This window comes from Lynx rufus, unplaced genomic scaffold (assembly GCF_022079265.1).
Source record: "Lynx rufus isolate CCGP_SWC_20201006 ecotype Redwood Valley unplaced genomic scaffold, mLynRuf1.p SCAF_2, whole genome shotgun sequence".
Classification (NCBI taxonomy): domain Eukaryota; kingdom Metazoa; phylum Chordata; class Mammalia; order Carnivora; family Felidae; genus Lynx; species Lynx rufus.
The window spans coordinates 188443393-188459851 of NW_025814834.1; the positions used below are offsets into that span (position 1 = coordinate 188443393).

General features: G+C 55.4%; 1 protein-coding gene across 6 annotated transcripts in view; it reads right to left on the reverse strand.

Moving 5' to 3' along the window:
• PTPRF (protein tyrosine phosphatase receptor type F) overlaps positions 1–16459 on the reverse strand; it is a 71927-nt gene that overhangs the window by 50324 nt on the left and 5144 nt on the right. For all 6 annotated transcript variants that reach the window (XM_047083908.1, XM_047083905.1, XM_047083904.1 and 3 more), the window contains exons 2-3: positions 12801–12946; positions 12492–12633 (exon numbers count right to left, since the gene is read on the reverse strand). In XM_047083908.1, coding sequence (XP_046939864.1) covers positions 12492–12633; positions 12801–12946 — 288 coding nt within the window. The remainder of the gene's footprint in view (positions 1–12491; positions 12634–12800; positions 12947–16459) is intronic.

Genomic DNA, 16459 nt, shown 5'->3' on the forward strand with positions numbered 1-16459 from the left:
CTAGCAACGGCTAAGCCACCAGGGCAGACAGGTACCAAGGCTAGGGCCTGGGGCTGGTGAGAGGTCCTCCCCACCAGAGTGTGTGTGTGAGAACTGGGCAGAGTCTCTCCATCAGTGTGGACGCCAGGCACGCCCAATAGAGGATGGGAACACTGTCAGTCTTCCTCTGGGGCAGGGGGTGGGGGCAAGGCTCTGTGGTGGCAGCGACCAGGATATAGCACCGCCTGGACTTTCCTCTCTTGGGCCCAGCACAAGATGGATGTGTTGGGACACTTGCTGAGGTCAGGCTCCTGTGCCGGGAAAAAGGCACATGGCATTCTCAGAAGCGATTCTAGAAAGTAAAGGCTTGAAAGGCTGGTTCTCCCTCTAGACTCTCAGGGAACCAGGGGGACTGACTGGGGAGCAGGCAGGAGAGGAAGCTGGAGGAGCCCCAGTAGGCAGGGGCAAAACATCCCTCTATCTGCTGCTAAGATCCCAGGAGGGCTCTGCTAAGGTTCCAGCATCCCAAATGCCCTCTGGGGCATCCCAAAGGGACTGTGGCCCCCTCAGGAGAGGGGGGGGTCTCAGGCTAGGGAGCAGTAGGATTCCCAGCACGGCCTTGCCTCCTCAGCCTCTCCCAGTAGCTGGCAGGATGCTTACTTCCCCATCTGCAGCCCTATAAATTCCAGATGTGAACCCAGCATCTCCTTGGCTGTAAATATGATCCCACTGTGTCCTGACTTTCAGCTCTGATTTTTAAAAGGAAAATGTTAAACAGTGGCAGGAAAAAGGAAAGTGGCAAGAAAACACGACTTGGGAAATACCAAGCAGGAAGCAGCCTCCTTTGGGTCTGCTGTCACTTGCTTTCACAGAAAGGCCCAGGCAGAGGCCCAGCCTGAGGGGCCCGCCCCCTACACCCTCCTTGCCCTTCCCAGCAGCTGGGGGACACTCAGGAGAGTGAGAGCCACCCTAACCCACCAGGGTGCCAGTCCTGAATCCTACCCTGCTCAGTTCCTCTGAGCAGTGGGGGCACAGGGGTGTCAGGGCCTGCCAGAGTTCGGGCCCAGGAGTCGGCTGGTCCCCATCTCCACCAGCAAGGTAGATCAAGGGAGAAGGGAAGAAGCGCAAACACCTGCAGCCCCGTGTCCCGGAATCTACTCTGAATTCCTAACACGGGGAAGGTCTTGGGGATTTACGCCAAATTAAGGACAATTAATTTTCCTCCCTCAATTATCGCGCCCTCAATGGCTCCGTCCTTGGCTCAGATCATGCCTCAGGCACTGCCGCCAGAGCCTAAAACCGGCATGTGTGAAGAGCTGTCCATAAAACAGCGGGACCCAAAAGCCAGTCCCTTGTGCCAACTAGGCTTCTAGGCAGAACTGGGAAGGCTGCAGTTCTGCACCTCCAGCGGGGGAAGCGTGTCTCACAGGAGGACTCCAGCCCCTCGAGAGTGACCGCGCTGCAGTCTCTTCCTTCTACACTCCCCAGGAGGCCTCCGGCACATTCAAATGTAGCCAAGGTCAGCAGCTGTTTACTGATGCCTGTCGTGTGTCTGGCCAAGCTGGGCACTAGGCACGCTGGTGTAAACTGACCCATCCACTGGTCCGGCACATTTATTCCCTGCACACCCCCAGTACCCACAGGGATCAGGTCCACCATAGCCCGAAGCACTGAGGCTAAGGACCAGGGTGAGTCTTTCAGTCAGACTTCACACGATCACTCCAAACCCATCAGCAATCAGGAAAACTGAGGCTCGGATATGAGAAGTAGAAAGTTACAGTTATGGAGCATTTATTATGTTCCACGCACTGAGTTAAAATGCTTTAAAAAAATGAGTTAATCTTTGCCAAAACCCTATGTGGTAGATGAGTGAACGGGGGGGGGGGGGGGGGGCTTAGACACCCGCCCAAGGTCACACCACTAAATCTGAGGTAGGGCCGGACGACCCCCGGGGGTGGGACCCCGCCCAGGCAGGGCTGGGTCCTGGGCTCTCGGGAGGGGCGGCCCGGGGAGCAGCGCCACCATCCTGCCACATACCACGCCCTTCGACGGCTTCAGGGCTCTGCGCTCCACAGAAGCCCGCTGCACGCACCCACACCCCGATGTGTGGTCATCGAGTCCCCTCAAAATCTGTCCCCCCCGGCTGCGGGTGGAGGGAAGGGCTCCTCCCCCTCCAGGCCACCCGGTAACCATGGCAACGCGAGAGGCGGGCTCGCGGAGGAAGGCTGCGCGTGCCCGCGTCCCAGCGGGCGCGCAACCGTGATTGGTCCAGGCAGCTGCCGCCCCTCCGGCCCCCGCCTGGGTGGAGCGGGCGTGCCCCTCCCGGGACCCTGTTCCTCCACTCCAACTCCCCACCTCTCTGCTCCCCCCCTCCCCCTTAGGCTTCCTTCCCGCTCAACCGCCCAACCGCTCAACCGCTCAACCGCGTAACTGGGGTTCCCTACACCTGCCTCACAGGCTCAGCCAGGCATTTGCAGTGTCTGTGCCTCTAGGGCGGAGGCCCTTCTATTCTCTGAAAAGGGGGTCCTTGGGAGAGAAAAAGAAGTCCATGGGGCCTTTAAGGGGCTTCAGAGGTACCAGGGAGCCTAAGTCTCTACAGCTGTCTGTGGATTTCACCTGCACGCACAGGTAGGGTGCGCACACATTCCCAGGGCTCTCCCGCCAGGACCACTGTCTGCGTACTTGGGGTGGGTGCGCAGGAGTACATTAACGGCTCCTGCACCAAACTGCACTGGTCTTTAGATACTGCAACGGGAGTTCTAAACTCCTTCCCTGCTGTCCCCACTGGGCAGAGGAAGATGACAGGGTGTGTGTGGTGGGGGGAAGGGGGTGGAGGGAGACTAAGGCTCAGAGAGGGGTAGACACTTGGCCGAAACCCCACAGCAATGGTGGAGCTGCTTCAAATCCATGACTCACCTGCTATCTTGGTGGCTTCCTGGAGGAGGAGGCAGTCACAAGAGTACTAAACCCTTGAGCATGGGAGGCAGGAAGAGATTTCTGGGGGGAGGGAGGGACTGCCCAAATAAAGGCTAGGGGGAGGGTGGGGGGCCAGTAGGAAGGTGAGGCTGGTTGGAGCTAAGGCAAATGTTGGGGTCCTGACAGATGAGGCCAGAGTAGGGGTGGACAGGGGATGGGCTTAGGCTGGCTGCGATGGCTGGGGGAGGGAGGCTGCAGAGGCCCCTACAAAGCACACACAGGTTTCTTTGTCCAGCTCAGCCTGGATGCCTCAGGCTGAGTCTGGGCCAGAGGGAGGGGGCTGCACCAGGGAAGCTGACAGATGGAGACGCCTTGCAGGGTCCTGGGGCGGGCAGCACCGTCTGTCAGCACGACCTTCTCACCCGTGTTTACCCAGCTTCATGGCGTCTCCGTGCACACGCAGGCACACATCGGCACACACGTACACAGGCTCCCTGGGGTGGCACCATCTGCAAGCCTGACCTCCTCCTCTGTGCATGAGTGTTGGGCCTGGCCTCACCCTGTCTCTGAACACAGACACCTAGAAACATGCACAGCCAGGGACCCACAGAGATATACATGGCGAAAGAGACAGGTGCAAAAATAGAAACCTCCACACGCGTATGGAGGGGCACCTGCAGTGACAAGCACCTGTGGAAACAAGACTCATGCAAGCAGATCCAGAGGCAGTGCACACAGGCACTCCACACACATGTGGAAACATGCAGTCAGAGATACACGTATGCTGAGGCACGTGTACCCAGAGACACGGGAAATGCAGAGACGTGTAGAGAAACACGAAGGAACGTCATGAGTAGTGGGGCAGCTGGTTCCCCCAACCCCTGTGCACTCTAAGGAAACCAAGGCCACCTTAAGCATTGTCCCTGAGGCAGCTCCATCCTTTGCAGGGTTGGGGCCAAGACACCACCTATCAATTCAGATGCCTTCCCCAGACCTACAGTCTCCCCGTCTCCCAGCTTCCAAGCAGTAAGCGGGGGCCTAGGGAGCCTTGGGCCCATCTTCCTTCACAGCTTTCAGTCTCCATTTTCAGCTTTTTCTAAGAGAAAACTCCCACCTCTTGCAGCACTCAGATTTCATCAAACTTGGCATCTTAAAAGCCTGTTTTGTTTTTGAATCTGAGCTGTTTGGGGCCTGTCAGCAGCGAGAGCCCAAGAGTGGTAGTGAGAGCGGAGAGCAGCCGTGGCCTCCCCCTCCTCCAGGGCTTCCCTGGCACCTCACACCACCCTACTCAACCTGGTTGGTGAGGCCTCAGGGCCACACACACTCAAGTGAATCCTGGGGCTGTCCCTGAGCACACACCTCAGCAGCACTCTGGCTTCCCGGGCCCTGGCCCAGGCTGGACTCGGCTCCTGGGGTTCCCCCACCTTGGCCCTACTCCAGGAAGATTCTTTTCATCCATTTACCCCCCTAGGTTCAGACCACAGACAGCCTCCCACTTACTCCTCAGACCCCCGCCCCCCCCCCCCCCACTGCTTCTGGCCAGCTCACCAAGGTCAACCATGACTCCACGAGACTAAATTCAAAGGGCACTTCTCAGTGTTCATCTCGCCTGACCTCTCGACAGCACCCCGCCCCACTGACCACTCGCTCCTCCTTCACATGCCTGTCTTCTCTCCATCCCCGCAGCCTCACTCCAGGTCTCTCTCCTACCTCTCAAGCCCCTTCTCACCAGATTCCCAGGGACCACCCCGCCACGTGCTGCCCCCCAACATGAAACATTAGCCAGCTGGGGCTCCATCCGGGCCCTCTTCCTCCCTCTTGGCTCTGGCTCCCTGAGATTTGCCATTTCTCAGCCTTCAAAACTCCATTTTCAGAGGTCCCTTGAAGTGCTGGCCAATCTGCACAGGCCTCCTGGATTCTTCTGCCTGGATGCCTACACACGCCTGATACAACAGATTTCTAACTAGACTCGTTGACTTGCCCTTTTAGACCTGGTCCTGAATCGTAGAAAATAGTACCACCATCTACCTGGGCCCAGAGCCATAACCCACAGTCTCCCACCTCCCCAGTTCCATAGTAGCCAGGCAGGTCACCACTCTTTCTCCACCGCTTGTAGCCCATTCTCCCTTCCTCCCCTTCCTGCTGCCTGGGTTTAGGCCATTACTGCCTGTAAGGCTGCCCCAATCTCTCGCTGGTCTCCTTTCACCCTGCTCTGCACCCCCAGGGACCTTTCTGAAGCATACATTTGATCATGTCATTCCTCTGATTAAAATCCTCTCTCCCCAGGCAACCAGAGGGAGGCACCTTACTAAGGATGGAGACTGCACACACGGGGGCATTTAAAACCTCCAACTTGGCTAGCTATTCCCAGAGCTGCTGGGCTCCACTCTGTGGTCATGAGTCTGTGGGAGAGGGGAGCCAGAAAGGAAGCCAAACACATAGTAGGGCCTTGTAAGTATCTCTGAGTGCAGGAGTGGGGGGGGGGGCAGGCTGGGCGCAGGGGAGGTGCCTACTGCCTGTCTAACAGAAGAGGCAAGTGTACTGCCTATACCACAGGAGGACCACTCAGAAGGGAGTCCACTTGGGCCCTTGGAGAAGGATCAAAACCAGAGAAGATGGGGGATTCTAGGTACCAAGAAACCCAGAGCCTGACCTTAGGCCCTCCTGGCAGTGCCCACCTACCTAACACCTCTCCCAACCCCATGCCTAGGGCCCAGAACTTTCCAGGAAATGGCTGCAGAGCCTCATGTCTGCGGGGTCCCAAATGCTACAGTGGTCATGATGGGGGATGGGAGGTGTGTGGAAGGATAGGTCAGAGAGACCAGAGTCACTGGAGCAGAAAAGCATGTAGGTCATGCCTTGGCTGTGAGGGGAGGGGCAGGAGCTGGCCTGGGTTCTAGGCCTTCTGTGGCTGCCAATTAGGGCGGTGACAGGCCCAGCTTCTGCAAAACCAGCCTGTTACCCAGACACCTATGTAGGCAACAGGGAGAGGGCACAGCCTGCCACTTGGGAAGTCATCCTCTGCCTGTGGTAGCTCTTTATCCCAACGACCCCAACCCCAAAGCCAGGACTGGGCCAGGGGCAGGGAGGAGGGTGGGGCAGGGAGTGCTGACTCCCTGGGAAAACACCCACCCGTCCTGAAAGCAAGCTCCCTTCAGGGTCTGCTCTAGGTCCGGCACAGCCCAGGATCTTAGGACAGGGTCATAGGTTGCTCATCAGCCCTCTTGTCCCTGAGGCTGTTTCCAAAAGGACTGAGTATGGGGGTGAACAGTGAGGGGGGGGCGGTCTCAAGAGGTCCTTCATCACCCCACAGGTCCCAAAGCCAGCCAGGGTCAGAGCCACTGCAGAACCCGGGGGTCCAGGCCCAGCACCGACTGACCCCCTACCCCAGTCACTGTCCCACTTGCCTAACGGCATCCCCTGAGCCTATCACAAAGTAGGCAAGACCAGACACACTGCATGTGTGGCACCTGTGGGTGGTATGGTTCTGGTCAGTCGACTGGGTGAAAAAAGGTGAAAGGCAGCCTGGCCTTGGTAAGAAGAGGGGAGGAAGAAGTGGGGTCCCAAGGTCTGGGCAGGATCTCTATCTGGTGCACCCTCCCTCCTGGCCTGGCTGCACAGGAAGTGCTGAGGAGCTACTGTACTCGAGAACAGGTCAGCCTGACCACTCGGTCCCGCGTTCATCCCTGTCCAGCCGTCCTGCCTGCCAGCAGCTCTGAGCAGGGAACCCGTGGGTCCGAGAGACGATGAGCCCAGATGCAGCCTCTCTGACCATCCCCCCAGTGTCAGACCGACCCCCACACATTCAGCTCAAGATGCTTGTCGCCCACCACACCCCAGACACACACTAATGCGTGCACACACACACAGACACTGCATGGTGTGGAGTGTATACCACCTACTGTATACACACCCCCTACAGTGCTCATGGGCACACAGGCACGCACACAGGCACACACAGTCTGCTGCGCACCCCATGCTGTACATGTAGCACGTAAGGCACACACCCGCTGCATTAACACCATGCCACGCACCTCACACAATGCCTTACCCAGGCACACGGGGCACCCACAGCACACGCAGGGTGCCTGTCATCTGCTGCATCCATGATCACAAGGCAAACGCTGCCACCTGCACTCTGAGCCGGGCCCCTCCGGGACAGAGTCAGAAACAGCCCATTCCTGCTCTTGGGCTCACCCGCCCCCCCCCAAGTCCTCCACCTCTCCCCCCGCCCCTTCCATGGCCCTCCAGAACCTACCCAAGTCACCAGGGCCCTGCCCACATCTCTGTGCTGTCTGGCCTCCTCCGGGGCTTTCCTGACCACTGTCCTGCCTGGCTTGGAACCCACTGGCTCAGCTGAATCGTAACCTCCAGAATGAGCTCTAAGACCCTCACTCCCCCCACCTCCTGGAGGGAAAGGCCAAGAAGCAAAGCCTGCCTCCCCTCCCCCTCCCTCCAGAGGGAAAATGTCAGATTCTCTGTCTCAGTGGCGGCAGCGGGCGGGTTGGAGGGGGAGTGATTCAGCCGCTGCCTCAAGAGTGCGGAGTGAGAAGAGCTTTTCCTGCCATTACCGGGCGAGGGAGAGGCTGGCGCGCTAATGGCTTCAATTACCACTCAGACAGGAACACTGGGCGGCAGGGCCCTGTGCTCGTCACAGCCTGGACAGGCTCACCCCCAGTCAGCTTGTGCTGGGCACCCCTACCCCGTCCACAGCCATGGGTGTGGGGGGAGGGCAGGCAGCCGGCTGCACACCACAGGGCAGCTGGGGCACATTGGGCCACACCTGGTCACACGGGGAGTGGCAGTCCTGTCGGGGAGCTGGGTGCAAAGGCCGGGACCAGGGAGAGGCTCAGGGAGCCTTAGGCAGTGTGGGGTGTTTCCCGAGCCACGTATGGGGGAGGCTGGGCCTGTTGCGGAACAACACAGGACAGGGGGGAACAGGACCAGACTCGCAGGCCTGGGCTCCCTTTTGGGGGTACACCAATTCCTCCCCTGAGCCAGGTCGCTGCAGGCGGCCCTTAGCCCCTCCTCTGAAAAGCCCAATGCGCAGTAAGCATGACCGTGTACTGTGCTTTTGGCCTACATGCAGTGTGTGACACCGGAAGAGGACTCCACTCTTATTCCTGTCCCCCAAACCAGCTTCATCCTCACCCCAGGCTTCCTGAGAACCTGTGGTGGCCTCCCAGGATCGGCCCTGGCTCTCCTCCCAGTCACACTATCCTTTCTCCCTGCTCCCTCCACACCCCCCAACTTTCCAGGCCTGCACAGGAGGGCAGGGAGGGGTGGGATGGTCGCTGTCTGGGCTGCTTCCTCCTGGCCCCACCTCCTGGCCCCTTTGAGGCCTCCTACTCCACTCCTTTCTGCCAAGCCAGGAGCCTGGTCAAGGTTACACAGACCAACACGGTAAGTCAGCATTTCATCTTCCTGGATGGGTGTTTCAGGAGGAGGAGGGGCTCAGAGCTCCGCCCTCACGGGGGACAGGAGCACAAGCAGGGCAGGGACCTGCCCCACACTCACCACGGACCTCCTCCCACAGCCCAGAAACACAAACAAACCCCAGACCCCTGCTAGAGAAACCTTCATTCAAGAATGCCCCTCAGGACGGAGGGGGTCCCTCCAAGTCTGAATCCCCTCACTTTCCGAGCCTGAAAGACCAGCTGTATCCTCCCCAATCCTTTAAAAAACAAAGCTGTCCAGGGCAGTGGTGGGGTTAGGAGAGTGCCCACAAAGGAACAGGGGCATAGGCAGGGGCGGGGGGGGGGGCGGGGATTGGAGAGGGGTGGATTTCTCTTTCAACACTAACCCAGAGGTCCTCTTTTCTTCAACACGACAGTCTCAGAAGATGCCCTCTTGGGCAGGAGCCACAGTTCTGGCCCTTCAGCCAGATGCCTGGATGCCAGGGTAGGACAGAAGGCTCCCCGCTGGGGCAGATGCCAACAGGAGGGAAGGCAAGGCTGAACTACTTGTTCCCTGGTTAGAGGACAGAAACTGAGCTCAGGGCACTTGGCAACCAGTGGTCCTGGCCCAACGCCTGTCCTCTGGGGCCCTGCTCCACAGGGGAGTCCCCTCCATGGGAATGGACCATGGGGCCGCATCACCTGGATGATGCCATAGGAGCCAGGTACCGCCAGGATGTACAACTTCCAGCACAATAGCAGCTACCGTTCGCTGGATCCTGCAAGGTACTTTACATCATATTCAATCCTCCAAATCAGCTTGGGCAGTAGGTATTACATCCCCATTTACAGGTGGGGCAGATGAGGCTCAGAGGCATAGTTACTAGTCAAGGGCACAAGGTAAGAGAGGAAGTGGTCTGGAGCCCCTGCTCTTAACCACTGTCTTCCACTGCCCCTCTAAACTGGAGTTCCCCCCATCCCTCACCGCCCACAGGAGACACACAGGCACAAGGAAGTTACTGAATGGATGCATGCAAACACATAAAGCCATAGCGTAAAAATGGCCAATGTGAAAAGATGTTCAACTGCTCTTGTAATCAAAGAAATGCAAATTAAATTGAGATGCCATTTTTTGCCTATTAACTTGGCAAAGACTTTTTTTTAATGATAATTCCCACTGCTGGTGAGGATATGCAGAAAAGAGGCCCTCTTATGCCCTGCTTGGTGGGAGTGTAAACTGACACAATCTTCTGGAAATACTGAAAGGCTTAAAAATTCATGTGTCCTTTGATCCAGCAATTCTACTTCCATGAATCTAGAATAAGGAAATAATCAGGAAGGTGAACACATCTGATCTGCAAGAAAGTGTATAGCCCTTTATAAAAGCAAAAAAAAAAAAAGGGGGGGGAACAATGTATGTGTCCAACAATAAAGGAATGGCCAAATAAACTAAGGTACTTCATGTGATACCTACAGCCATTAAAAATAATGATACAGAATATTTAACGGTGAGGAAGATGTTCATGATGGGTTACGTTAAAAAGTGGTCTACAAATGAGGGGCACCTGGCTGGCTCAGTCAGTGGAGCACATCACTCTTGATCTCGGGATTGTGAGTTGGAGCCCCACGTTGGGTGCGGAGACTACTTAAAATCTTGGAGGGGCGCCTGGATGGCTCAATCAGTTAAGCGTTGGACTTCGGCTCAGGTCATGATCTCACCGTTCATGGGTTCAAGCCCTGTGTCAGGTTCTTTGCTGTCAGTGCAGAGCCCACTTCAGATCCTGTCTCACTCTCTGCCCCTCCCCTACTTGCGCGCGCGCACTCTCTCTCTTTCCCAGAAATTTATTTTATTAAAAAAAATTTTTTTGGGGCGCCTGGGTGGCGCAGTCGGTTAAGCGTCCGACTTCAGCCAGGTCATGATCTCGCGGTCTGTGAGTTCGAGCCCCGCGTCAGGCTCTGGGCTGATGGCTCGGAGCCTGGAGCCTGTTTCCGATTCTGTGTCTCCCTCTCTCTCTGCCCCTCCCCCGTTCATGCTCTGTCTCTCTCTGTCCCAAAAATAAATAAACGTTGAAAAAAAAAAAATTTAAAAAAAAATTTTTTTAATGTTTATTTTTTGAGAGAGACAGAGACAGAACACGAGTGGGTTAGGGGCAGAGAGACAGGAAGACACAGAATCCGAAGCAGGCTCCGGGCTCTGAGCTGTCAGCACAGAGCCCGACGTGGGGCTCGAACTCACGAGCTGTGAGATCCTGACCTGAGCTGAAGTTGGGCGCTCAACCGACTGAGACACCCAGGCACCCCTCATAAATTTTTTTTTAAATAAAATCTTGGGGGAAAAAAAAGCAGTCCACAAATCATTGGGCAGGGGACGATCCCACTTTTCTTATACAATTGACCCTCCCACAACACGGGCTTGAACTGCACAGGTGCACTTATATGTGGACTTTTTTCAATATGGCATAGGACTATATTTAAATGTATTTTCTCTCATGATTTTCTTTTAAGTTTATTTTTTTAGTAATCTCTACACCCCATGTTGGGCTTAAACTCACAACCCTGAGGTCAAGAGTTGCATGCTCTACTGACTGAACCAGCCAGGCACCCCTCTCTCATTTTTCTTCTTTTATTTAAAAAATTTTTTTAAGTTTATTTATTTTGAGAGAGACAGAGACAGTGTGAGTGGGGGAGAGGGAGAGAGAGAGGGAGACAGAATCCCAAGCAGGCTCTGCACTGCCAGCGCAGAGCCCAATGCAGGGCTCGATCCCACAAACCACGGGATCATGACCTGAGCCACGCCGAAACCAAGAGTCGGATGCTTAACCAACTGAGCCACACAGGAGCCGCTCTCATGATTTTCTTAATGAGATTTTCTTTTCTCCATCTTGTTTCATCCTAAGAATACAGTACATAATACATATATAAGAGATGTGTTAATTGACTTTTATGTTATTGGCAAGGCTTCCAGTAGACCATAGACTATTAGTAGCTAAGTTTTGGAAACGTCAAAAGCAATATGCAGATTTTCAACTGCTTGGCAGTGGTGGGGAGGGTTGGCAAACTAACCCCTGCACTATTCAAGGGTCAACTGTATATATAATGCCTGCACAGAAAATGGGCAAGGAAAAAACCAAATGTTACTGGAAGAGGCAAAATAACATCTGATTTTTACTTTTTCCTACGTGCTATTTCATATTTATCAAATTTTCAACAGCCAACAGGTATTGTTACTGCAATTTTTTTTCAAAAAAGGCAACAATCAAGGCTCTATTTTGAAAATACACACAGACATATTCAGACTGATGAATCCATTGTGGCTGGGGACTGATCATGTCACTCCCTAGCCCGTGGCTTCTTACATCCCTAGGAAAGTGTTCAATTCTTAGCCTGGGCCTGTGTGATCTGCCCTCTAACCTCCCCAGGTCCATGCTGAATGGTTTCTCCCCCGGCTTCTCTCTGTGCCCTCGAGCTCCACCCATCCCCCAGACCAAACTGAACTACTCAGAGTTCCGTGAAAATTCCCTTCTCTCCTCCCTCTGGGCCTTGGTATATGCAGATGCTGTTATTTCTGCCTAGCCCCCTACCCCAGCTCCTACTTATCCTTAGGACTCAGCTTAGATAACAGCTCCCCCTCCTCTGTGCTCTGCTACCCCCCTGGCTGCCCCCATAGGACTTACTGGAAACTATATCAAGGGCAGGGCCCTGGTCAGATGCCCCCTGGACTTTACAGCAGCATTAGGGAGTATTTGTGAATGAATGCAGCAACCATCAGGTGAGAAGACACTAAAATCCACCCACAGAGTCCTAGGCTCCAGCCTAGGGCCCTGGTTCATAAGGGAACACACCTCTCTGAAGCCCACTGCCCCACAGGACAATCAGATCCACCGCTACAAGCCAAGTAACCCAAACGATACATAATTGCAGCCCCACACCTCAAATCAGACCTCAGACCCAAACCCTACCAGAGCAATGCCATGGCTCAACAGGACATAAAGACACAGCTGGCCTCGGCGCAAGCCAAACAATCCAGGCCAGATCCAATGACCATCCCTGTCCACTTCTGACCTTCGCTGATGCCAAGATGGCCAGTTTTCCTTTCTGCCAAACACACACCCGCCCATGGCAGGGACGGGGCTGGCTGACTGGCTCTTCCCACACGTCATTCTACCCACCCACCATGCCACGTTCCTCTCCAGCACGTACCTTCGAGCACTGAGAGCTTGGCACTAGTGTTGATCTCTCCCAGACTGTTGGTGGCCGTGCACTCGTAGATGGCTTCGTCTCGTTGCGCCCGCAATGGCTGGATCCGCAGCACGGACCCTGCCCCATCATCAAACTCAATCACCTGCCAGAGGACAGACACAGGGTCACAGTCTGCTCAGGATCAGACATCCTCCCACCTCCAAAAGGCCCCTGAGGAGGAAGACCAAGGAGAGGGGATGTAGGACCAGACCCCAGAATAGGATAGGCAGACCCTGAACTCTGCCAGCCCCTTCCTACCCAAGGTCTTACCTCAAAGCGCTGGGAGCTGACTTTCTTCCCCTTCTTCATCCATGTGATGCGTGGCTTGGGCTCCCCTGTGGCTTGGCACACAAAGGAAGCCACTCCTCCCGACAGCCCAGTCTGGTCCTCAGGGACTTTAATGAAGACAGGTTTGCCTGGAGAGATGGAGACACCAAGTCACCATGACACAGTCACCACCGACATCACCAACACTCCGCAGGTGGCAGTCATGGGGGGGTTGTGTGTGTGTGTGGCAAGATCTATAAAGAAAATATGAATAGTGACACCTAACCCTTACACAGTGCTTACTATGTGCCAGGCACTACTCAAAAGAACTGTAGTATATGAGGTGGGTGCTATAATCACATCGCTTATAGAGAAGAAAATCAAGGCACAGAGAGGCTAAGGGATTTGTCTAACATGACACAGCTGGTTAGTGGCAGAGCTGAGATTTGAACCCAAGAGTCCTGTGTCTGGAGTCCATGCTTTAACCACTATACTACTCTGTCTCCCATCCCCCATTAGTTCCAAGCAAGAGGACAAAGGCATGCTGAGTGCTGCCTGGAAGAGCCCCAGCACCTCTCAGACTGGTCCCTCCCCCACTGCTCTCCATCTGGGGGATGGTACCTCCATCTACCCCAAGGCTCAAGCCAGAAACCGTGATTCCTCCTCTCTCAGCCCCCACACACCAGCAGTCCTGAAAGGCCTAGACATTCCACCTCTTTAAGTGTCTCTGGACGTCTTCCCAGGTGAATGCTTTCCTGTAAATCTGCCCCGCCCCCACCCCCACTGACTTGGCTATTGCCTTCTGATAGCCTGTACATCTCCCCGGCGTGTCCACTGGGAGGTGGGGGAGGGGAAGGAAGAAGGGGGCTCAGACACTGTACTGTCATGCCCATATCACCTTGGTACACACACCAGGGCTGACCTGGAGCACCTGTCCCTATGAATCCCACCCCCTGGCGGGGGTCACAAGACCAGAGAAACCTGCTTTTCATTAAGATGTAGCAACGCCTCGTTAATCCTGACAGAGGATCCATTTCCTATTAATCAGGCCAATGAACAGCTCCAGAAAGGCTAATACCGTGAGAAATGACCTTTCAGACCACCTGCTCAGTACCAATGAGCCCAGGCCTGACCTGATCTCTGGCACAGAAACACGTGTGTGCAGTGATGACCATCCCTGCTAAGCACCCACTCCGCACCAGGTACTTTATCTCATTTAGTCCTTCCTCGTTGTTATCCCCAGTTTACAGGCCCAGAAAGGTGAAGTCACTTGCCCAAGGTCACACAGGCAACGAGTGGCATTTCCAAGGCTTGAATTCAAGCCTGACTCCCAAACACCTGGTACACAATAGTGGGGCTTTATGAAAAGCAGGGTCAGTGGTGTGCTGGGGGAAGCCGGACCAAAGAAGGTGGAGGGGTGAGCGGGGATGGTGAGAAAGTGGAGAGAAGAGTGTAGTGACCATTTAAAGGAGACTGGTTGTGATGAGAAGCCACAGAAAGGATGGCACCTACAGGGGGTAAGGGGTCCAGGGAGGCTTACATCTTGGTTTCTTTTTTGATTTCCTAAGACGTGAAAGACAATGTTTAAATGCTGCTGGGAAGGAGGAAGCAGACAGGGAGAGTGTGCCGACCCAGGATCCAGTGGACAGCGATGGGCGCAGTCCCGCAGGAGGGGAGGGTCCGGGGACCAGCGGGGTCAGCAGTTACAGTGTAAGAGGGCTTAGCCTTGCAGCGAGCAGGAAGGGAACCACTTTATCCAGCACCCAGTGGCCCGGCAGCCTCTGCAAGTTTTATGTAATTTTTACGCAAGCCACTCATCATCTCTGAGCCTCTGTTTTCTCATCTGCAAAATGGTGCCAGGGCCCACGGGTCTGTGTGGACAGAATGTGAAGGCTGTCGAGGGCGTGCACAGGCATGACGGTTGGTGGGTCCTGCGTGGGAGGCAGCTGCTGCTCTCACTTGAAGTCTTAAAACAATGATGTGGGGGCACTTGTGTGGTTCAGTCAGTCAGGCGTCTGACTCTTGGTTTTGGCTCAGGTCATGATCTCACAGGTTCGTGACTCGAGCCTCATGTTGAGCTCTACGCTCAGCGCAGCACTTGCTTGGGACTCTCTGTCTCCCTCTCTCTCTGCCCCTCCCCTGCTTGCTCGTGCGCGCTCTCTCTCTCTTAAAAATAAATACTTTATAAAGAAAACAAAACAAAATGACGTGGGTAGTAGTATCATCTTCATTTTAAGAGATGAGGAAATGGAGGCTCGGAAGGTTAAGTAACAAGTCACACAGTGATGGGGGGGTGGAGCTAGGGTTTGATTGGTGTTTCAATCCTAAGCTCTTCCTGCAGCACTGAAGGCTCCCTGGAGGAGGGAAACTCAGGCCTCCCCACCTGACTGCTTGCGGAGTACTTAGAGGGGGTGAGAGCAGCTGGGCCCGAAGAGCCAGGGGCAGCCTTGGTGGGGAAACAACATAGCCTTGGTGAGGGTCAGAGTGGCATGGGAATAACGTAGAGGGCCTAGAAGCTACAGTTTGCTCCCCATTTCTTCCGACTGCGCCCTGAAAGAGGCTCCAGACTCTCCCAGTCTGCCGCTGCCCGCAGAGCCTGTCCCTGTTTGCCGGTCCTTTCAGACAGGGCCTCCTTGGTCCTCTCAGACAGGACTCTGCCCACTCAGGCTCCACTGGGTGTACACCTCCCCGACACCCAAGGACCTGACGATAGCAGCTCCATGATCTCCTTCTGCACTGCCACTACCTTAGTCCAGATGCCACCTTCCCTTGACTGAAGATGAAGATTCGGCCCGCCCAGCAAGCTGCGTCCCTGCCTCCAGTCTAGTGTCTGTTCAGCAGCCCGAGTGAACTGCCCCTCTCCTCTGACCAAAACCCTGCAGAGGCCTCCCACTGCTATCAAAACAAAACTTCAACTCCTTTCAGGGTGGACAGAACATCGCCAGGTCTGACCCCAGCCACTCCCCACCCACCCCCCACCCCAGCCCTGGCTTCCCAGCCCCCCGGAGGAGTGACGTTCCCTGTGGCCTCAGGACCCTTGGAGTAGCTGTTCCTGCTGCCACAAACCTTTTAGACATCCTCTTCACCCACGAACTCCTATTTACCTTCCTGATCTCAACTTAAACATCATTTCCTCAGAAAACCTTCCTTGGTCTCCCTGTCGCTGTCCGCTGCTCCATTAGCTCAGTTCCTGGCTTTAAGCTCTCTCGTAACTCTCCCCGCCTCTCTCACAGCACTGCTCACAGTTTGTTACATAGCACGTGTGTGAGGTTATTACTTTTTCTACATTTGGGGGGCGGGGAGTATCTGGTTCACAGCCGCTTCCTCACCCTGCTTTGCTTCCTGCCCCGTCCCAGTTGCCCGACCCAGTTCCTGGCACACGAGGGTGTAGAACAAATGAAGGGGTGACCTGACGAGGGAAGGCATGCCTGCGGAGGATGGAGACCGCAGCCCCTCACACGCCAGGGGGAAACCCGCTCCACCAGGGAGAGGAGCCCAGGGTGGAAACCCTCCTGGACTCCTGCCTCAACGTGTCCACAAGCAGAAAGCAGAGGCTGGAACCTGCTGAACCGGAATGGCCGGAGAGCGCGCCTGGGGGCGGGGCCTCCCCACCAAACAAAGAACCAGAAGCTGGGGAGGCGAGCCAGGTCTGGGTCACGAGA